Here is a 23,530-nt window from a genome sequence, read left to right on the forward strand (position 1 = left end):
GCTGCCCGACTGGCTGAGTTACTCCAGCACTTTGTGTTTTTTTTTTGTAAACCAGCATCAGCAGTTTCTTGTGTCTACATTGTAAATAGATATTTGTCTCCAAGCAATGGACGGAATATAGAATTGCAGGGAGTTCAAAACTGTTTTTTGGAGACACATAAAGGAACTGTTTGTATCTTGAGCACAACCCCAAGTGCTGGAGTAACTCAGCGGGTGAGGCAGCATCTCTGGAGAACATGGATAGGTGACGTTGTACAGGGCTCTAGTGAGACTGCACCTGGAGTACTGTGTGCAGTATTGGTCTCCAAATTTGAGGAAGGATATTCTTGCTATTGAGGGAGTGTAGTGTAGGTTTACTAGGTTAATTCCCGGAATGGCGGGACTGTCATATGTTGAAAGACTGGAGCGACTAGGCTTGTATACACTGGAATTTAGAAGGATGAGAGGGGATCTTATCGAAACATATAAGATTATTAAGGGGTTGGACACGTTAGAGGCAGGAAACATGTTCTCAATGTTGGGGGAGTCCAGAACCAGGGGCCACAGTTTAAGAATAAGGGAAGGCCATTTAGAACAGAGATGAGGAAAAACCATTACAGTCAGAGAGTTGTAAATCTGTGGAATTCTCTGCCTCAGAAGGCAGTGGAGGCCAATTCTCTGAATGCATTCAAGAGAGAGCTAGATAGAGCTCTTAAGGATAGTGGAGTCAGGGGGTATGGGGAGAAGGCAGGAACGGGGTACTGATTGAGAATGATCAGCCATGATCACATTGAATGGTAGTGCTGGCTCAAAGGGCCGAATGGCCTACTCCTGCACCTATTGTTTATTGTCTATTGTTTCACAGAGTGCTGGAGTAATTCAGCGGGTCAGGCAACATCTCTGGAGAACATAGATAGGTGACGTTTCACAGAGTGCTGGAGTAACTCAGCGGGTCAGGGAGCATCTCTGGAGAACATGGATAGGTGACGTTTCACAGAGTGCTGGAGTAACTCAGCGGGTCGGGCAGCATCTCTGGAGAACATGGATAGGTGACGTTTTGGGTTGAGACCATTCTTCTGACTGATTGTGGTGGGGGAAGTCCATTATTGAGACTCACTGATTTGGGATTCATATATTTGTGACAGAAAAATGTGACAGTAATGATAAAATGGAAATTCAATCTGAGCATCAAATACAACACACTGTAAAATGCAATGGGTATTGGGCATGATTAATGTGGAAACTCCACTCAATTGGACTTCTGGTGACCTATCCATGTTCTCCAGAGATGCTGTCTGACCCGCTGAGTTAAAATAAAACGTAAATAGCATATCATCCATCCAGAGTTTTACTACATCTCCCCTTCTAAATCCCCAGGTACATCAGCTCTGCCGATCAGTAAAGCACGAGGATGCCACCCTCAACTGCATGCTGAGCACCCAGAGTGGGACTAGGGTGTAGATCTATTTTGATGCCGTGTTAGAGGATAAACAACACGTCATGAAAGCCACATAACTTGCACTGGTGAATTTGGGCTTTTTTTTGCACTAAAATCGTTTTTTTTAATCTATTGAACTTTTTTCTGTTTATGATGTTTCTATGAGCACTGTGTTCTCAGGCCTGTTGTGCTGCTGCAAGTAAGAATTTCATTGTTCCGTTTTCGGTACAAATGGCAATTACACAATAGTGCTGGAGTAACTCAGCGGGACAGGCAGCATCTCTGGAGAGAAGGAATGGGTGACGTTTCGGGTCGAGACCTCCAGACTCACATTTCGGTCTCGACCCGAAATGTCACCCATTCCTTCTCTCCAGAGATGCTGCCTGTCCCACTGAGTCACTCCAGCTTTTTGTGTTTATCTTCGGTTTATACCCCCATCTACAGTTCCTTCCCTCACAGTTACACTCTCACCTCCTGATTCTTGATTGTTTCATCTTATTTTGTTCAAAATTGGTAGAAGTTTGCCATCTAGTGGATTATAATTACAGACCCATCGCAAAGCTGCAACAAGAATTTGAATGGCAAATAAAGTGCACAATTGTCTTGTCTAGGAAGGAACTGCAGATGCTGGTGTAAGATGGACACAAAAAGCTGGAGTAACTCAAAGGGACAGACAGCATCTCTGAAGAAAAAGATAGCAGGTTGGCTGGATGTCAGAATACAGAATAGTGAAAGGCTTGGATAGAGTGGATTTGGAGAGGATGTTTCCACTAGTGGGAGTTTGTTGTATTTTGTATATTAGTTTGTTACATTGTAACTGCTGTAATCATTATTAGCCATTTAAATTTAACAGCGTAGGCATTCTTTATACTTTAGTACATTGCAACTGTCTGTAACCTTGTTACATTTGGATGAAAGATAATGGTGGCAGATAAGGAAAGACATAGGCCTTGGGGTGATGAATGGATGTGAGGGGTGAAAATAGCAGGGAAATAAGGGAGGCGAAGTATGAAGGGATGTGAGCATTGAGATAAGGATAAATTACTGAATGGGATTTAATGGTGGCGGGACAGACAGGTGACTACAAAGAAATGAATGACTGAAGAAAGGAGTGTGGGTATGAGGTAATGTAAAGAAGATAAGGTTTGGAATAATCCTATAAACATAGACTGCCCGATGTACTAAGTGGGCAGTCAGGTGGTTGGCTTCCTGATTGTTCCAGCCGTTGTTTGCAAATAAAGGCTTTTAACTTCTCGAAGAATTCTCCGGGTCGCCTGTCTTAATTTCGAGGATCAGGGAACCACAACAAGTTAAGGACTAAAGGTCATAGCCTCAGAATTAAAGGATGTTCTGTTAGGAAGGAGATGAGGAGAAATTACTTGGTCAGAGGGTGGTGAATCTGTGGAATTCTTTGCCACAGAGGCTGTGGCGGCCAAGCCAGTGGATATTCCCAAGGCAGAGATTGATAAATTCTTGATTAGTACAGGTCTCAGAGGTTATGGGGAGAAGGCAGGAGAATGGGGTTGATAAGGAAAGATAGATCAGCCATAATTGAATGGCGGAGTAGACTTGATGGGCCAAATGGCAATTCTACTCCTATCACTTACGATCTTATGAATGGGTGACGTTTCAGGTCGAGACCCTTCTTCAGACTGAGAGTCAGAGGAGAGGGAAACAAGAGATATAGACAGTGAGACATAGAGATATAGAACAAATGAATGAAAGATATGCCAAAAGGTAACGATGATAAAGGAACGATGATGAAATTGCCTTTACCGTTACTTTTTTGCATATCTTTGGCTTCTGTAAATTGCTCCCCAGTGTGTAACATGGTTCTGTAGTGGCTAATGGAATCAAGAGATATGGGGAGAAAGTAGGAACGGGGTACTAATTCTGGATGATCAGCCATGATCACATTGAATGGAATAGCAGTGCTGGCGCAAAGGGCCAAATGGCTTACTCCTGCACCTACCTTCTGTTTCTATGTGGGGAGTGGGATAATATAGAACTGGGCACCATGTTATAGGAAAGATATTACCAAGCTTGAAAAGGTTCAGAAAAGATTTACGAGGATGGTGCCAGGACTGGAGGATGTGTTTTAGGGAGCAGTTGAGCAGGCTGGGTCTCTATTCCATGGAGCGCAGAAGGATGAGGGGTGATATTATAAAGGTGTACAAAATCATGAGAGGAATAGATCGGGTAGATGCGCAGTGTCTCTTGCCCAGAGTAGGAGAATCGAGGACCAGAGGACATAGGTTCAAGGTGAAGGGGAAAAGATTTAATAGGAATCCAAGGGGTAACGTTTTCACTCACAGGGTGGTGGGTGTATGGCACGAGCTGCCAGAGGAGGTAGTTGAGGCTGGGACTATCCCATTGTTTAAGAAACAATTAGACAGGTACATGGATAGGACAGGTTTGGAGGGATATGGACGAAGTGCAGGGAAGTGGGACTAGTGTAGCTGGGACATTGTTGGCCGGTGTGGATGAGTTGGGCCAAAGGGCCTGTTTCCACACTGTATCACTCTATGACTCTAATATGGCCCTTTGCGCCAGCACTGCCATTCAATGAACGAAGGGGTGATTGGTGGTCGGCGTGGCCTTGGACGTGGAAGGGTCTGTTTCCTTGCTGTGTCTATAAACTAAACAATGAACGAGACATTGTGGCTGACAATGGATATCATCGGAATGACTTGTTTGTAGAATTTTAGGAATCAGGTGGATATGGTCAGACTTATTGTGGCAATCATGCCCCTCTCACCACTAACTTGAATTCTGAACCCCAGTAATTAAACGGTTATTTTCAACAAGTCGTCAACCTGCCAGCATGGTTCAGTGTGATACGCTGCCTATTTCTTAGCCACATCAAAAGCTCATACTTTGAAGGAAATTGTTTTATAAATTGCGCCGTTAAGGAATTGAGCAATAACTATATTAGAGTTTGCTAACGTTTCAATGAAATTTGCAAGAAAAATGCGCACATGTCTGTCTCTACAACTTTATTTGAATACAAATTACAACATTCACAAGATAGACAAAGATTAGGTTAAGAGATAAATCCATAAACTAAATTTTAAACTGGTTACAAATCAAACCCTTCAATGCGGGGTTGCCTTGCCTCTGAGAAAGATCTATTATATACAAACACAGAAACAAAGTTAGATATTGTTCACAATTGTGTAGGAAGGAACTGCAGATGCTGGTTTAAACTGAAGATAGACACACAAAGCTGGAGTAACTCAGCAGGACAGGCAGCATCTCTGGAGAGAAGGAATGGGTGATGTTTCGGGTCGAGACCCTTGGCTTGGCTTCAAAATAAATCACTGAAAGCAACTCATTTTTCTGCTCAAACTGAGAGCAGTTTAACATTAAACGCTGCAGTAATTTTCCCCGGCAATTGGATAGTGTTGTAATAAATCTCAGGTTGCATGCTAAGACACAAAGTGCTGGAGTAATTCAGCGGGTCAGGCAGCATTTCTGGAGGAAAAGGACGGGTGACGTTTCGGGCTGAGACCCTTCTTCCAACGGGTTCCGACCTGAAACATCATCCATCCTTATTCTCCAGAGATGCTGCCTGACCCGCTGAGTTACTCCAGCGCTTTGCGTCTATCTTCGATATAAACCAGCATCCGTAGTTCCTTCCTACACGTTCAGCTTGCACAAATTTGGTCAGAGTTCTAAACGCTAGCCACCCTGATCAATTTGAGTTTAAAGCTCATTTCTTCCATGATTTGCCCTTCACAGTTGGTCTCAGAGATTTTTTTAAAAACATCCTCAAAAAGATTAACAAAATGCATATAAAATCAAGGTATGACATCAGTGCATGGAGTGAACAGTCTTCCTACTAAACTGGAACAAAGAACGTTTTGAGGATGCATGTCCTAGAACCAAGTTAAAATGTTATCAATATGACAAGATTAGACCTTGTTTAATACAAATATTGCACAATAAACTGATTTCCAAACCTACAATATTTGGCTTTCAACAAAAGGGTATCTTTTGAATAGAGGCAAGGAAGAAAAGATTTAGTTTAAAAAAGAACTTCAACCACAAAGTTCAGTAAGGTTAACAATGATTATGAAATATATATTTAGCAAATAACTTAATATATATATCTAGGCTCCTGAAGCTAAGGCTCTAAGCACTAAGACACAAAATCAATTCAGCCCAACCACCAGAGGAACATTTGAGCAAAGTATAATTGGACATTGATGCTGATATTTAAATGCATATTACAAAGCACAGCAAAGTACAAAGTATAAAATAGCATATTACAAAGTACAGCATTAAATTACGTAACTACAGGACAAGGAAACATGCAGAATTGTTAAAGTTCATTTAAAAACATTTTAGTTTTGCAATGCACAAACCGAACAAGTCCAGTTATAGTTTAATGTTACTGTACTTTCCATTTTGTGTGAAAAGTTCCAGTGTTGGTAAACAGTAGAGCACTGGGCAAGTTAGAAAGAGACAACAGGCCCAGTGCCACCTCAAGGTTTTTGCAAAACATCTACTCATTGAAGCTTCTGTTCCTAGCACCAGCAGATGTTTATGGCAGAATGAATGTTCCCCTGCTAATCTTTAGTGAGTGATTAGTGATTGAAGTAACTATTTTTGCATTTCACCGTAGGGCTACTAAATCGCTTTGTTTCTAATTAAAATTTGGTACAAAAATTAAGATGTCCAAATACAAAATTTGTTCTTGTAAAAACTGTTAGTAGAAGTGGTAGAAAACCTGAAGAAGTTAATTAACAGAAGCCTCCGTGTATTCAATTAAAAAAAAATTTACCCAGCGTCTTTCTGAGAAGATAAAAATAAAATTAGTGGATGCAAATCACGGGTCTGTAAGACTGATTTTTCCTTGCATTTGATCATAGATTCTCAGTGCTGTCGTGCTCTATTGAAAGGTATAAGAAGCTAAGCTCTGAGGAGCGTAGAACTGTGTGAAAGTCATGTAAGTCAGATGCAAAGTCAAGTCAAGCAGATTGTCTCCCTTTCACTTGATATATGTGGCCGAAATGTCAAACAGTGGACGACAGCGAGAGGCAACACCAATATGCTTAAGATAGACAGAAAAAGCTGGAGTAACTCGGCGGGACAGGCAGCATCTCTGGAGAGAAGGAATGGCTGACGTTTCTTCAGTCTGGTCTCGACCCGAAACGTCACCTATTCCTTCTCTCCAGAGATGCTGCCTGTCCCACTGAGTTACTCCAGCTTCTTGTGTCTATCTTCGGTTTAAACCAGCATCTGCAGTTCCTTCACACTAATATGCTTAATCCGAACCATTACTAATTTATTACCAGTCAGATTTACAGTAGTAGAATAACAATTGTTATTGAAAGAAAGGTGATCTCTGCTAAAATCTGCAGCAGAACTGTTTATTCATGTGGAAAAAATGCACAAGACTGTCAATGCCAGAAATCTGAAAGGGAAACAAAAAAATGCAGGAAATACAGATCAGGCAGCCTCTGTGGAAAGGGACACCGTTAGTGTTTCAGGCCAAGAATGTTTCAAAATTGCTTTCCAAGCCTTTTCTGTTCTTATCCATCTGTATAAAATCTTATCCATCAGTATAAAACAGATAGTTCGTAAATGTTGAAAAGTAAACCTCATCTTTAGTGCTTTTAATATCAAATGATTGTGGTTTAGTTTACTTTAGAGATACAGCATGGAAACAGGCCCTTCGGCCCACTGAGTACACACTGACCATCACCCGTTCACAGTAGTTATAGATTATCCCACTTTCTCCCTCCACACGAGGGGGCAATTTACAGAAGCCGATGAACTTACAAACCCACATGACTTTGGGATATGGGAGGAAACTCATGCGGTCACAGGGAGAACTTGCAAACTCCACACAAACAGCCCCCGAGATCAGAATCAAACCTGGGTCTCTGGCGCTGTGGAGCAGCAGCTCGACCCTATTTTGATTGGTAAACAAAATCAGGCAACTGATATGCTTTTGGATTTTCCTCTCCATTTGTTACAGTTTAATTGACTTGGAAAATCAAATATAGACACAAAATCTTGAAGTACCTCAGTGGGCAGGCAGCATCTCTGGAGAAAAGGAAGGGTGACGTTTCGGGTCGAGGCCCTTTTTCAGAAAATCAAAAGGTTTTCTGAGCCAAAATAATATGGGAACAACAGAAGTAACCCTGTTCTTGAATTATCCCAAGTTACCATCTTCTACAGTCCAAAATATGCATTTATGATCTGGATAAGAATAAATTCAACAACTCCCCGATTTCTGTAGGTCAGAAAATTAGTGGCCAGGCTCCAGATGAGGAGAATTTAAGTGGAAAACCATAATCTATGTAGCGTACACTTCCTTTCAAACACGCAATACTTTGGAAGATCAGTAAACACATATCTGCTTTTTAAAGACTCCAATGACAGCTGTTGTGGTTTAGCCCATGGTTAACATGCCAAAGTTTGCCTAATTACACCAGAACATGTCATGAGATGATTCAAACCTCTGGCAACATCATACCATCAATCTTTGCTTCCAGATATTTCATGGAAATCAGGGAAAAGATATAGAAATAGAAGAACTAGGTGATCATTAAAAAAGTGAGTATTTGAAACAATTAAATCCATCTACATTATAAATCTAATACTGGATAAAAATAAAGTTTAGTGTTGCACGGTCAATGTGGCCGAGAGATTTAAATATGGCGCTGTTTGATCATCTTAATCTCGTCACTAGTACAGGTCCACCAACAATTCTCCGGCAACTGATGGTCCGGCACCTCCGTTAATCCGGACAAAGTTACAAGAGCGCACTTGAAATCCGGAGGTCCCCCTGAAAATGTGCCCCCTAGGCCGGGTGAGGCGGCCGATCTCCACTTCATTGGGACTTCCGTGGCCGAACGGCGGGTCGGATTTGCCCCCTAAGGCCGGGGCTCTGGAACTCCGGCCCGGCCGGAGCCGGCAGATCCGTTCCCATAGCCGACTTCCACGGCCAACTTTGCGGGCCGGTGGCTCGACCCCTCGACGGTCTGGGCGTTCTGGTACCGTTGGACTCCTCTCGGAGGCCGTGACCTCTGTTGGTCTGGCAACACGGATAATCCAGAAAGGCTCTTGAACCAAGGGTGGCAGAAAATCGGTGGTGGACCTGTGGTATAACACATTTAAGTACAATAACAGTGGAGTAGGAAAACAGATTATTTAGCTATTTAGTTAGTAATTGATTTGCTGCCTGCGTTTTGCTGATCTCATCTTTTCAAACCGTGACTCCATTTCCTCCAGCACCTTCGGTGTGTATCTGACCACCAACTTCACAGTTCCATGGGCAGCCTTCAGAAGATCAACTGCTTTTTCATGGTGCTCCCCTTCAACACTCTAAAAACATACAGCATTATTTAAAGATACAGCGCAGAAACAGGCCCTTCGGCTCACCGCGTCCGTGCCGACCAGCGATTCCCGCATGTTAACACCACCCAACACACACTAGGGATAATTTGCATTTACGCTAAGCCAATTAACTTACAAAGCTATACACCTGTGGAGTGCGGGGGGAAACCGAAGATCTCGGAGAAGACCCATGTGGTCACGGGGAGAACGTACAAACTCCGTATCGACAGCACCTGTAGTTGGGATCGAACCTGGGTCTCCGGCGCTGCAATCGCTTTAAGGCAGCAACTCTTATCTTAATACTAAACTGCATACTCTACATTGCCCAAATCTTTCAGCAAGTGCAACATTGTCTCAGGTGCAATAGTCAAGAGCATTTAATTATCATGTATACCGACAACAGAACAATGAAATTCTTACTCATAATAATTAAACTGAATTTTGCATGTTGTTGAAGGAATTCTGATTGTTGGGACCAGTTTTATAAGTTGCAGGGGCAGAATTAGGCCTTTCGAACTATTAAGTCTACTCCGCCATTCAATTATGGTAGATCTATCTTTTCCTCTCAACCTCATTCTCCTGGTTTCTCCCCATAACCCCTGACACCTTTATTTCTTTTAAATAACGATAAACGGATAAAAACATAGAAAATAGGTGCAGGAGTAGGCCATTTGGCCCTTCGAGCCAGCACCGCCATTCAATATGATCATGGCTGAGCATCCAAAATCAGTACCCCGTTCCTGCCTTGTCTCCATATCCCTTGATTCCGTTAGCCCTAAGAGCTATAGCTAACTCTCTCTTGAATACATCCAGTGAATTGGCCTCCACTGCCGTCTGTGGCAGAGAATTCCACAGATTCACAAGAAGGATATGGGCCAAACGTGGGCAGGTGGGACGAGTGTAGATGGGGCATCTTGGTCGGCATTGGGAGGTGGGGAGAAGGACCCGTTTCCGTGCTGTATAACTCTATGAATTAAACTAAATGCTTAAATGGATTTTAAAATCATTGATGATATGTGAAGAGGAGCCAGAACTATTCTGAGTGATATACGGGATTCAACAAAAAAAACAAAAAACAATTGTCTAAATGTCTCAGTGGAATGCAGAATGCTTGCCCCTATACTGGAGATTACACCTCAAAATTTATAACCGGCTGTGAGTCATTTTGGGACATTGTGTAGGTACAAAAAATAAAAAAGGATAAGTCAAGTTTCTTTGAAAAAATTATCCGAATTGTTCAGGAAGGAGCTTTAGTTTCCCCCCCCCCAAGAGATAGAGCATGGAAACAGGACCTTTGGCCCACCAAATCCAGGCCAACCAACGATCACCCATTCACACTAATTCCATGTTATCCCACTTTCTCATCCACTCCCTACACACTAGCGGCAATACACAGAGGACCAATTAACCTACAAACCCACACGTCTTTGTGATGTGGGAGGAAACCGGAGAACCCAGGGGAAGTAAACACGGAGCAACATAATTCAGAACCCTAGCTGCGTTTAATAAAAACAATATTAATCCCGCTGAGTTACTCCAGCATTTTGTGTCCCTTTGTGTATTAACCAGTATCTGCAGTTTCTTCCCACACAAGCAGTTTGGATGGTGTTCAGAATCAGTGCCAAAGTCATGACGTATATTTTCTATCCAGCCCAAACCCACTGCTTTGTTTTAAACCAGATGTTCACGATATACCCACCACTCCATTTACTGACAAGAGTTGATCGCCACGTTTCAGGCCTCCTTGTCGATCTGCAATGCCGGCAGGGATGATGCGGGAGATGTATATGGGAGAATTTTGCTCTTTTCCTCCCATGATATTGAAGCCTAGTCCTTCGTCGGTTTTGGGTAGTTCCACCACCCTTGGGTGCGAGTGCCCCTCACTGGCAGCAAACGCTGCCACTGTTGCCTGGCAGAGAAATCAACCGTTTACATTCACATAAAACACTGCAGAACTCAATCTTTTCTATCAAACAAACATTAAGCATCTCCTCATTCCATACAATACACCCAGTGTTAAACAGCAAGGAAGACTGTCTCATGTCCCCATAGTTTTCCTTTGTAAACCAGTAAAAAGTTCAATATCAGACTTTACCCCCTAGCGGCAGCAGCGGTGAAGCCTCGCGACAATGGGGCCTCGCGACGATGGAGCCTCGCGGGTCGACCCGCGTCCAACGGTCAATGAGAGCATGGAGGACCGGGGGAAGGGGAAGAACAATGGAGGACCCGTGCGTGGGGGGACCGTCGTGAGGGGGGGTGGGGGAGAACAATGGACATTAAGGGGAGGGGGGGGACAAAAGGCAATGGGGTCCCGGCGTGGGGGAACTGTTGGGGGGGGACAAAAGGGGGAGCCGGCCTGCTTGTACCTTTGTCAGCGCTGTTGGTGGCTGCTATTTGCACACATTGGGTGTGCAAGCAAAGAATCTCACTGTGCCTAGTCACATGTGACAATAAAGTATTCCCTGCAACAACCACTTTTAATCACTTCCAAATCATTTTCCCTGATAGTTTTTCTCCTCTTCCTCAATTACCCAGAAGCTGCAAACTTTATAATCAAAATTTTAGTTTAATCTCGGAGAATGATGCTGTGGCACTTGTTCTTGTTTGAACGGGTGACACTGGTGAAATCGCTGTCTAATCATTCTGGATGTCTGAGAAGGCTCTTGACCCAAAAACATAACCTTTCTCCAGACATGTTGCCTGACCTGCTAAGTTACTCCAGCATTTTGTGTCTATTTTAGATGTCAAATTTTGCATTAAGCTTCATTTTTTACATTTCTAAAATTACCCGGTACTTTGCAATTAAACACATGAATGACTTTAAAACATTTTGTGCGTGGCTTTCTATTAATGGGTTTTAGTTAACTGCATGAACCAAAACATTTTCAAAACAGATAGTATAATAATTTCAGTTACTTTAGTGCATTCAACAAAGAATTAGAAAATATAGATTTTCTGAAGCTCAATGAAGTAGCTTTCCCAGAAGAAAGAATACCTTAATTATTGGATCTACACCATATGGCAGAGTATTCATAATTTTATAGGTGTGTTTCCCATTCATTTGTTTACAGGAGTTGCAAACTATACATCAAAAATACCGGGTGACACAATGAAAGATTTAGTAGAGCTGCTGTCTCACTCTCCATGACCCAAGATCAATCTTAATCTCTGCTGCTGTCTGTGAGATGTGCCCACGTGGGTTTCCTCCCACTTCCCAAAAACATCCTGTCTTTATTTTAGAGGTACACCTTCGGTTCATCGAGTCCATGCCTGCCTTCGATCACCCGTTCACACTAATTCTACGTTATTCCACTTTCTCATTCCACTCCCTACACACTATGGGCAATTTACAGAGGGACAATTAACTTATAAACCCGCACATCTTTGGGATAGAGTCACAGAGTGATACAGTGTGGAAACAGGCCCTTCGGCACAACTTGCCCACACCAGCCAACAATGTCCCAGCTACACTAGTCCCACTTGCCTGCGCTTGGTCCATATCCCTCCAAACCTGTCCTATTCATGTACCTGTCTAACTGTTCCTCCATCCTATTCCCCCTGGTTAAATCCCTCCCCACCTACGTCCAAGACACCTCACACGCTCTCCATCTCCTTGATAACTTCCGGTTCCCAGGCCCCCACTCCCTCATTTTCACCATGGATGTCCAGTCACTCTACACTTCCATCCCCGACAAGGATGGTCTCGAAGCCCTCCGTTTCTTCCTCGACTGTAGAACCAGCCAATCCCCATCGACCAACACTCTCCTCCGCCTAGCAGAGCTGGTTCTCACCCTCAACAACTTCTCCTTTGACTCCTCCCACTTCCTCCAAACCAGAGGCGTAGCTATGGGCACTCGCATGGGCCCTAGCTACGCCTGCCTCTTTGTCGGGTACGTCGAACAATCCCTGTTCCAGACGTACACTGGCCCCATCCCCGAACTCTACCTCCGCTACATCGACGACTGCATTGGTGCTACCTCTTGTACCCATGCAGAACTCACTGACTTCATACACTTCACCTCCAATTTCCATCCTGCCCTTAAATATACCTGGACTATCTCTGAAATCTCCCTCCCGTTTCTGGACTTCACCATCTCCATCACAGGAGACAGACTAGTGACGGACATTTACTATAAACCCACTGACTCGCACAGCTATCTGGACTACACTTCTTCCCACCTGGTCCCCTGCAAAAAGTCTATCCCCTACTCCCAATTCCTCCCTCTACGCCGCATCTGCGCCCGGGATGAGGTGTTTCACACTAGGGCTTCCGAGATGTCCTCGTTCTTCAGAAAACGGGGCTTCCCCTCCTCCATTATAGATGAGGCTCTCACTAGGGTCTCTTCTACATCCCGCAGCTCCGCTCTTGCTCCCCCTCCCCCCACTCGCAACAAGGACAGAATCCCCCTCGTCCTCACCTTCCACCCCACCAGCCAGCGGATCCAACATATCATCCACCAACATTTCCGTCACCTACAACGGGACCCCACCACTGGCCACATCTTCCCATCCCCTCCCCTCTCTGCGTTCCGCAGAGACCGTTCCCTCCGTAACTCCCTGGTCCACTCGTCCCTTCCTACCCAAACCACCCCAACCCCGGGCACTTTCCCCTGCAACCGCACGAGATGCAACACCTGTCCCTTTACCTCCCCCCTCAACTCCATCCAAGGACCCAAACAGTCTTTCCAGGTGAGACAAAGGTTCACCTGCACCTCCTCCAACCTCATCTATTGCATCCGCTGCTCTAGATGTCAACTCATTTACATCGGCGAAACCAAGCGCAGGCTCGGCGATCGCTTCGCTGAACACCTGCGCTCGGTCCGCATTAACAAAACTGATCTCCCGGTGGCCGAGCACTTTAACTCCCCCTCCCATTCCCAGTCTGACCTTTCTGTCATGGGCCTCCTCCAGTGCCATAGTGAGGCCCACCGGAAATTGGAGGAACAGCAGCTCATATTTCGCCTAGGCAGTTTGCAGCCCGGTGGTATGAACGTCGACTTCTCCAACTTTAGATAGCTCCTCTGTCCCTCCCTTCCCCTCCTCCTTCCCAGATCTCCCTCTATCTTCCTGTCTCCACCTATATCCTTCCTTTGTCCCGCCCCCCTGACATCAGTCTGAAGAAGGGTCTCGACCCGAAACGTCACCCATTCCTTCTCTCCCGAGATGCTGCCCGACCTGCTGAGTTACTCCAGCATTTTGTGAATAAATCGATTTGTACCAGCATCTGCAGTTATTTTCTTATACTAACTGTTTCTTTTAATGATGGGACAGTCCCAGCCTCACCTACCTCTTCTGGCAGCTTGTTCCATACACCCATCACCCTTTGTGTGAAAAAGTTACCCCTCGGATTCCTATTAAATCTTTTCCCCTTCTCCATGAACCTATGTCCTCTGGTTCTCGATCCCCTACTCTGAGCAAGAGATTCTGTGCATCTACCCGATCTATTCCTCTCATGATTTTGTACACCTCTATAAGATCACCCCTCATCCTCCTGCGCTCCATTGAACAGAGACCCAGCCCGCTCAACCTTTCCCTATAGTTCACACCCTCTAGTCCTGGCAACATCCTCATAAATCTTTTCTGAACCCTTTCAAGCTTGGCAATATCTTTCCTATATCATGGTGCCCAGAACTGAACACAATATTCTAAATGCGGTCTCTTCAATGTCTTATACAACTGCAACATGACCTCCCAAGTTCTATACTCAATACTCTGACTGATGAAGGCTAAAGTGTCAAAAGCCTTTGTGGGAGGAAATCAACGCAGTCACAGGGACAACGTGCACCATTCGTGCAGACAGCACCTGAGGTCAGGATCAAACCTGGGTCTCTGGTGCAGAGTGCTTGAGCATCTCAGCGGGTCAGGCAGCATCTCTGCATGTTTTACGAGGAATGTCATTTGCCATAGTCATAACAACAGGACCCACAAAATACATTTTAACATGAACATCCACCACGGTGACTCCTCCACATTCCTCACTGTGATGGAAGGCGAAAAAAAGTTCAATCTCTCCCGTCTATGTCCTCCAGTGGTCGGGGGCCTCTAACCTTCCGTTGATGGGACGATCTTGACTTCCGTAGCTGGCGGTGGGCCTTCCTCGTCGGGGCGATCAAGCTCCTGCATCGAGGGGGGGGGGGGGGGGTCTCAGCTCCCCCGCGCCGGGCAATCTACCCTGGGTCGGGGTTTGTCGAACGTCGTGCAGCTTGGAAGCTCCCGACCGGTCTCAACCCGAGACCGCGAGCTCCTTGATGTTAAAGTCCACTGGCTGCGTTGGAACGTCAATCCAGGCAAGGAATCGCCCGCTCAGGTGGTAAGACCACGCCCTGCGGGGGCTCAAAGTCAGTCCCAGGTAAGGCCTCCAGCCCCACGATGTTAGGCTGCAGAGCGACCGGAGATACGATCCAGAAAACAATCGCATCTCTGGCAAGATAAGAGATTGAAAAAAAGTTTCCCCTGATCCCCCCTCCCCACCACACACATAAAACAAACCAGAGAACATTAACACAAACTTTAAAAACGTACCAAAAATAACAAAAAAAGTACAAAAAGGACAGACTGACTGTAGGCGAGGCAGCCATCTTGCGGCGCCCCCTGGTGGGATAGGTGACGTTTTGGGTCGAGACTTTTCTTCAGACTGATCAAATAAAAATGTTGATCAAACATGATTCAAATTTATTGCAAAAGATGTGGTGCTTTTGCAGCACTAACATGCGTTGACAGTCATCACAGCAAACCATGGAGTGTTGACCAATTATATGATTATTCTTAAGACTTTATACAAAGATCTAAATGCTCCCATCGCATGAAATGCCAAGAAATTGAATTAAAGGATATTTTCTTACCTTTGCTGTGGCACTGGCCCTCACATCAGGAGTGCTGTTAATATCCACAGTCTCGTAAACGTGCTCATAAACCTGCAGACAAAATATCCCACGTTACTGCCATGACCTGATTCATTTCCAGATTTAGGTTTAATATTATCACATGTGCTGAGGTACAATGAAAGGCTTTGTTTTACATGCTATCCAAATAGACCAGATAATACTGTACATAAATACAATCAAGTCAAACTTAAGTACAATTGGTAGAGCAAAGGGGAAGATACAGAGTCCAGAATATAGTTCTCAGCATTGTAGTTAGACAAAGTCTAATGTCCGCAATGGGGTAGAGGTGAATAGGACAGTACCCTAGCTTATGGAAGGACCTGATAACAGAGGGGGAGAAGCTGTTCCCGTCTGGTGGTGCGAGCTTTCAAGCTTCCACAGCAAACCAAAGGGACAAATTCCTGTGTAGTGCCCTGTATTGTAGTCTTAAAAAATGTAGCTGTACATTGGTCTATACATTGTTCATAATCCTTCAAAACATACCATATGCTGGAGGGATCCAAATGAATTGGAAAACTAAACGTAACAGCCTCTTCAAGAAAGGAGTAGATAGAATGCAGGAAACATAAACCTAGTAGTCTAATGTTGCTTGGAAAATTGTTAGAATTCATTAAAGAATGATGAAATGTATACAGTGATGGATCAATTAGTGGAGTTGACTAAGAGAGATTGTGATTGACAAATATATCAAAGATCTTTGACCATGTATCAGCAGGGTGGATAACATGAACCCAATGATTAGCCTATTAGGATCTTTGATAAGCTACGGATAAGATGACTACACGGGATGAGAGATCAAAACATTGAACCCATTGAAACCAGATTCACAATGTATAAGGTACACACAAGGAACTGCGGATGCTAGTCTAGAGAAAAAACGTCACAAAATGCAGGAGTAACTCAGCGGGTCAGGCAGCATCTTTGGAGGACGTGAATAGGTGACGTTTTGGGCCGGGACCCTTCTTCAGACTGATGGTGGGGGGCAGGACAAAGCCTAGCAAGTGATAGATAGATATGGGGGGGGGGGGTTTAGTTGGGGGTTGGACTTTTAGTTGGGGGGTGGGTGGGCAAAGGCCAGAGATTAAAAAAATACAAATTGTGAGACAAGGAGAGATGAGGCGTGAAATGTGAAAGTAGAGAAAGGAATATGGGTGGAAGAGATGGGGGTGATCAGGGAGAAATAGGGAAGAGAGGGGACAAAAGGCATGCACAAATTGTGTTCAGACAGGTAAGCCAAGCCAAAGGGGTATTTAAAAAAAAGAGATAAAGCATGTAAACAGGCCTTCAGCCCGCGATGACCATTGATCACCCGTGCACGCTAGTTCTATGTTATCCCAGTTTCACATCCACGGCCTACACACATGGGGCAATTTACAGTGGCCAATTAAGTTACAAACCCGCACATCTTTGGGATATGGGGAGGGGGAAACCGGAGCACCCGGCGGAAAACCCACGTGGTTACAGGGGCAAAGTGCAATCTCCACACAGAGAGCGCACGTAGTCAGGATTAAACCCCAATCTCTGGCGCTGTGAGGCAGCGGCTCTACCCGCTGCACCACCGTGCCATTGGTGAGCCTCATCTTTTATAAACTATATCGTTTTGAGTTCAGTAGTTTTAAAATAAATTGACTGTACACGATGCACAAGGGAGAAAATGTTCAAATACATACTTCCCGCACGGCCACGCAGAATTCACTCTGAAGCACTCGCTGCAAGGCCTGGAGCTTCTGCGGAGGAACCTCCCCACTCCTCTGCAACTTCTCCAGCAACTCAATAGCTCGACACACGTCTGGAAAGCAGAGATTCAGGCACAGTCAGACAGACACAACACCAACTCCTTTACCATCCATTACAGTGACCAAATACAATTGTGTTTCTGATCAACTTCCCTATCAACGTACTTAAGAGTCATAGAGTGATACAGTGTGGGAACAGGCCCTTCGGCCCAACTTGCCCCAATAAAGGGGAACAGAGAGACTGTTGGGAGAACTAGGGAGGGGGAGACATAGAGACAAGGAAGGGAACGAAGCTAAGACAGATAACATTTAATCAGAGGACATCGAAAATAGGTGCAGGAGTAGGCCATCGGCCCTTCGAGTCAGCACCGCCATTCAATATGATCATGGTTGATCATCCAGAATCAGTACACCGTTCCTGCTTTTTCCCCATATCCCTTTATTCCGTTAGCCCCAAGAGCTAAATCTAACTCTCTCTTGACAACCTTCAGTCTCTATTCCTTGGAGTACAGGAGGAGGTGGGGAGATCTTATACAGGTGTACAAAATGATGAGAGGGTAGATGCACAGAGTCTCTTGCCCCGAGTAGGGGAATCGAGGACCAGAGGACATAGGTTCAAGGTGAAGGGGGAAAAGATTTAATAGGAATCTGAGGGGTAACGTTTTCCACACAAAGGGTGGTGGGTGTATGGAACAAGCTGTTAGAGGAGGCTGGGACTATCCCAACGTTTAAGAAACAGTTAGACAGGTACATGGATAGGACAGGTTTGGGGGGGATATGGACCAAGTGCGGGCAGGTGGGACTAGTGTAGCTGCGACATGTTGGCCGGTGTGGGCGAGTTGGGCCGAAGGGCCTGTTTCCACACTGTATCACTCTGTGTGAGTCAGGGGGGGAGAGGGACGGACTGACAGGCCGGGCCTGGTTTGGGGCTCGGAGCCTCGGGCTCGCATGGGCTCGCCGCCGCCTCCCGGCCCCGGGGAAGCGGAAGCCGCTCCGACCCGCGCCCCGGACCCTGCACCCCGGGCCCGCGGGGAACCCACCTCGGTCCAGCCGCATCGGGTCCATCAGCAGCGCCATTGCTGCCGAGTCAGCCCCGAGCCCGCCCGCTAAAGCCACTGCAGCTGCAACAGTCCGCCCCCGACACCGCCTCCTGCCGCCGGCGGTCGTTACAGCAGCTGCAACAGTCCGCATCCGACACCGCCTCCTGCCGCCGGCGGTCGTTACTGCAGCTGCAACAGTCCGCATCCGACACCGCCTCCTGCCGCCGGCGGTCGTTACAGCAGCTGCAACAGTCCGCATCCGACACCGCCTCCTGCCGCCGGCGGTCGTTACTGCAGCTGCAACAGTCCGACCCCGACACCGCCTCCTGCCGCCGGCGGTCGTTACTGCAGCTGCAACAGTCCGCCCCCTACACCGCCACCTGCCGCCACTGCACCTGCAAAAGGTCCGACCCCGACACCGCCACCTGCCGCCGGCGGCCGCAGCTCGCAGCTGCAACGCCCTCGTCTATGCTTCAATGACCCCAAAGCATGCACAGTGCAAATTGATGCAAGATGTTGGAAGGAACTGCAGATGCAGGTTTAAACTGAAGATAGACACATAGCATGTCCATGGTCATAACAATACATTTTCTAGACCCAAATGCTGGAGTAACTCAGCGGGTCAGGCAGCATCTCTGGAGAAAAAGAATAGGTGAAATTTTGGGTCAAGACCCTTCTGCAGACCCAAAACGTCACCCATTCCTTCTCCCCAGAAATGCTGCCTGTCCCGCTCAGCATTTTGTGTCTATCTTCGGTGCAAACCACCATCTGCAGTTCCTTCCGACTAAATGCATTTTCTGTTATTTTCCACATTTTTTGAGTCAAAGGGACATTCAGCCCATCTTGCCCATGCCGACCAAGATGCCCCGTCTACACCTGGTCCCACTTGCCTGCATTTGGTCCATATCCCTCTAAACCTGTCCTGTCCATGAACCTGTTCCAAGTGGGTTTTTTTAATGCTGTTCTAGTACCTGCCCCAACCACCCTGTCTGGCAACTTGCTCTATGTAGATTACATTGACATTTTTTCATATTGTGAGCTAATTATTATTCGCGGCAGAGTGGCGCAGTGGATAGAGCTGCTGCCTCACAGCACCAGACTCCACACAGACAGCACCAGAGGTGAGGGTTGAACCAGCGTCTCTACAGGATGGTGCAGCAGCCTATGAAGCTATGCCACTATGCTGTCCCTGATATTAAAGAGCTCAGGAAGTGCAAGCAGAAGATGTCCCCAGCCAAGCCATAGCGTCATACAGCACAGAAACAGGCCCTTCAGCCCAACTCGTCCATGCCGACCAAGATGCCCCATCTAAGTCAGTCCCATTTGCCCACATTTGATCCATATCCTTCTCAATCTTACCTATCTTTTTTAGTTTAGTTTAGTTTAGAGATACAGTGCGGAACTAGGCCCTTTGGCTCACCGAGTCCGTGCCGACCAGCGATCATCTCGTACATCTTATCCTAAACTTGGATAGAGTGGATGTGGAGAGGATGTTTCCACTGGTGGGAGAGTCGAGGACCAGAGGTCATAGCCTCAGAATTAATGGGCGAACCTTTAGGAAGGAGATGAGGAGGAATTTCTTTAGTCAGAGGGTGGTGAATCTGTGGAATTCTTTGCCACGGAAGGCAGTGGAGGCCACTGGATATATTTAAGGCAGAGATGGATGGATTCTTGATTAGTATGAAGGCAGGAGAATGGAGTTAGGAGGGAGAGATAGATCAGCCATGATTGAATGGCAGAGCAGACTTGATGGGCCGAATGGACTAATTCTGCTCCTATCACTTATGATCTTATGATTTTACACACGTGGGATGATTTGACCAAGCCAATTAACCTGCAAACCTGTATGTCTTTGGAATGTGGGAGGAAACTGGAGCACCCGGAGAAACCCATGCAGGTCACGGGAGAAGACAGCACCTCTAGTCAGGTTCGAGCTCGGGTCTCTGGTGCTGTGAGGCAGCAACTCTACCACTGCACCACCATGCTGTTCCCGATCCGTTCCTAAGCCCTAGAACCTAAATTCAAAATTCAAAGGGCATGACGTCACCCACTGTTAGTTTGCAAGCTGGGAACTGTTCAGCTTGATTTCATTCCCACCATCCAGCTGTACTAAATCTTGCTTCATTAATTTTTTTCAGCTGCAGTGCTGGTTCTGCTACTTTTACGGATTCAAGATCATTTTAGAGGATCCTTGGCTTTCTGAAATATTTATCACAAATCTGCAAATACTTCTTGTTAAATTTTTATGGATTTGATGAAAATGTGCAAAAAATCTGTGAGTTTAGCCAACTGCACATTTAAAGACATGACTTTTTCATTAAAAACCTAGGGCAGAGAAAACTTACGTTTAGGTTTATTATTGTCATGTGTTCTGAGGTAATACTATGCAATCAGATCAGATAATACTGTACATAAATACAATCATTTCAAACTCAAGTCGCATTAGGGTGGCACAGTGGCACAGCGGTAGAGTTGCTGCCTTACAGCGCCGGAGACCCGGGTTCGATCCCGACCATGGGAGCTGTCTGTACGAAGTTTGTACGTTCCCCCTGTGACCTGCGCGGATTTTCTCCGAGATCTTCGGTTTCCTCCAAAGACGGAGAGGTTTATAGGTTAATTGGCTTAGGTTTGTATACTTGGTACGAGTGTAAATTGTCCCTAGTATGTGTAGGATAATGTTAATGTGCGGGAATCGCCAGTCGGCGCGGACTGTTTCAGGCCCCGAAGGGCCTGTTCCTGCGCTGTATCTCTAAGCTAAACTAAAAAGGGTCTCAGCCCGAAACGTCACCCATTCCTTCTCTCCAGAGATGCTGCCTGTCCAGCTGAGTTACTCCAGTATGTTGTGTCTATCTTCGGTTTAAACCAGCATCTGCAGTTCCTTCCTACATTCTACATGTAGAGTGCAGGAACAGGCCCTTCGGCCCACAATATCTGGGCCTGTAGTCAGGATCGAACCTGGACCTCCAGCGCTGCAAGGCAGCAACTCTATCGCTGCGCCACTGTGTCACCCTAAAGTTTGTGTGTGAACTCCATTGAACTGGCAGCAAATTGGTGCTCATCACTGACCTGAAATATAGGATGCAATGCAGCTGATTTCACAACCAGTGTTATTAGTGCGTTGCTAACATTTTCTGGTGATACATTAATCTCATTTTTAATAGATATAACTTCCCACATCTTTTTCACTGCACACACTTACAGAGGCTAATGGTCATTAGTTTCCATCTGGTTATGACTTTGAAAAAAATAATATAATTATAATTAGAGGATTAAATTTTCTGTTCAAGCGAAGGTTAGGGGCCAAACTAGCAAGCTGTGTAAATTCTTTTAACAAGACGGAAGTAAAGTTTCAGGTTTCTGTATCTCACTAGTGTGTACAATATAGTATTCAGTTCTAGACAGGATGGATAATGTGAATGAATCACCAAGCACAGCATAGTACAATTTGCATTAAAATCAATTTAGTTTAAGAATAAGCGGGGTACTGATTGAGAGTGATCAGCCATGATCGCATTGAATGGCGGTGCTGGCTCGAAGGGCTGAATGGCCTACTCCTGCACCTATTGTCTATTGTCTATTGTCTATTGTTTGGTTTAGTTTAGAGATACGGCATGGAAACAGGCCCTATGGCCCACCGAGTCCATGCCGACTATTGATTACCCATTTGCGCTATGTTATTCCACTTTCTCTTCCACTCCCTACACACTTGGGCAATTTACAGAGGGACAATTAACCCACAAACCCGCACGTCTTTGGGATGTGGGAGGAAACCGGAGCACCTGGAGGAAACCCACGCGGTCACAGGGAGAACGTACAAACTCCACACACAGACAGCACCCGAGGTCAGGATTGAACCCGGGTCTCTGGTCCTGTGAGGCAGCAGCTCTACCCGCTGCACCATTGTACTGCCCCAGTCTGAGAGAAATATCTTCTGTAGATCGTTGATTATAAGAGTGTGATGTTTGGTGGACTGTGTGGGGTGGGAGGACCCGTTGCTCCTCCCGTGCAGCAGGTGGCGCTGCACAGGACAAAGGGAGATGTTTTGTACATAGTTATCTTGGCTGTACAGTGTGTGAGTGTGCTGTCAGATTGTGGGGTTGCAGCCATTTTAGTTGTCTTACTGCCATCATTGAGTTTCTGTAATAAAGACTTCTGTTGTACCTTGAAGACTCGCAAAGTTTCATACAGGCATAGAGCAAGAACACGAAAAAGAGAACTCTCCTCAACTTTTGTTTCTGATTATTAGTTAACTTCCCCCAGTTAATCAAAGTCTGACAGACAAGTGTAGGCATGGAAACATTTACAGTCAGGAGTGAAATAAAAATATATTCAAAGAAATACTCAAGATTATGTGTAGGAAGGAGGTGCAGATGCAGATAGACACAAAAAGTTGGAGTAATTCAGCGGGATAGACAGCATCTCTGGAGGAAAGGAATAGGTGGCGTTTCGGGTCGAGACCCTTCTTCAGACTGAGAGTCTCCCTTTCCGCTGACTCTCAGTGTGAAGAAGGGTCTCGAACCAAAACGTCTCCTACTCAAGATTATGGTGGTTTACTTAGTGATACGGTGCGGAAACAGGGCCTTCAGACCATCGAGTCTGTGCCAACCAGCGATCGCCCCGTACACTAGCACTATCCTACACACGTTAGGGACAATTTATAATTTATACCAAAGCATATTAACCTACAAACTTGCACGTCTTTGGAGTCAAAGGGAGAACAAGCAAACACCACACAGACAGCACCCAAGGTCAGGATCAAACCCAGGTCTGTGGCGCTGTAAGGCAGCAACTCCACCGCTGCGCCACCGTGCCGCCATTGGCTTCACTGTGTGTGGATGTGTCTCAGCTTGTCAGTACTCTGAACAACAGCTGTGATCATTCACCATCATGGATAAGATTTGACAGTGTTAAGTCTGACTTTCAGAGGACCACAGAATGGAACTGAAGAATGTTTATTATCGGCTTAGAGCAATGTGTGGACAGCGTAATAGAGGACAAGAGATTGGGATCATTAATCCATTTGCTTTTCAATAATAGAAATCCAGCTGTTCTGTCTCAATGAGCTGACACAGATTTTAATCAAACTGTTAAGCAACAGGATAG

At 45.7% G+C, this 23,530-nt stretch overlaps 1 protein-coding gene across 1 annotated transcript; it reads right to left on the reverse strand.

Annotated features, from left to right (window-relative positions):
- Positions 1-6,554: 6,554 nt before the first annotated feature.
- lin7c (lin-7 homolog C (C. elegans)) lies at positions 6,555-18,535 on the reverse strand. The gene is made up of 5 exons (XM_078415483.1): positions 18,428-18,535; positions 17,322-17,440; positions 15,610-15,681; positions 10,467-10,676; positions 6,555-8,755 (listed from the first exon to the last, which is right to left on the reverse strand). The coding sequence occupies exons 1-5, from the start codon at positions 18,462-18,464 to the stop codon at positions 8,594-8,596; spliced, it is 600 nt and encodes a 199-aa protein (XP_078271609.1). The 5' UTR covers positions 18,465-18,535; the 3' UTR covers positions 6,555-8,593.
- Between the last annotated feature and the right edge of the window lie 4,995 nt (positions 18,536-23,530).

Source organism: Rhinoraja longicauda, chromosome 18 (genome assembly GCF_053455715.1).
Source record: "Rhinoraja longicauda isolate Sanriku21f chromosome 18, sRhiLon1.1, whole genome shotgun sequence".
Taxonomy (NCBI): Eukaryota; Metazoa; Chordata; class Chondrichthyes; order Rajiformes; family Arhynchobatidae; genus Rhinoraja; species Rhinoraja longicauda.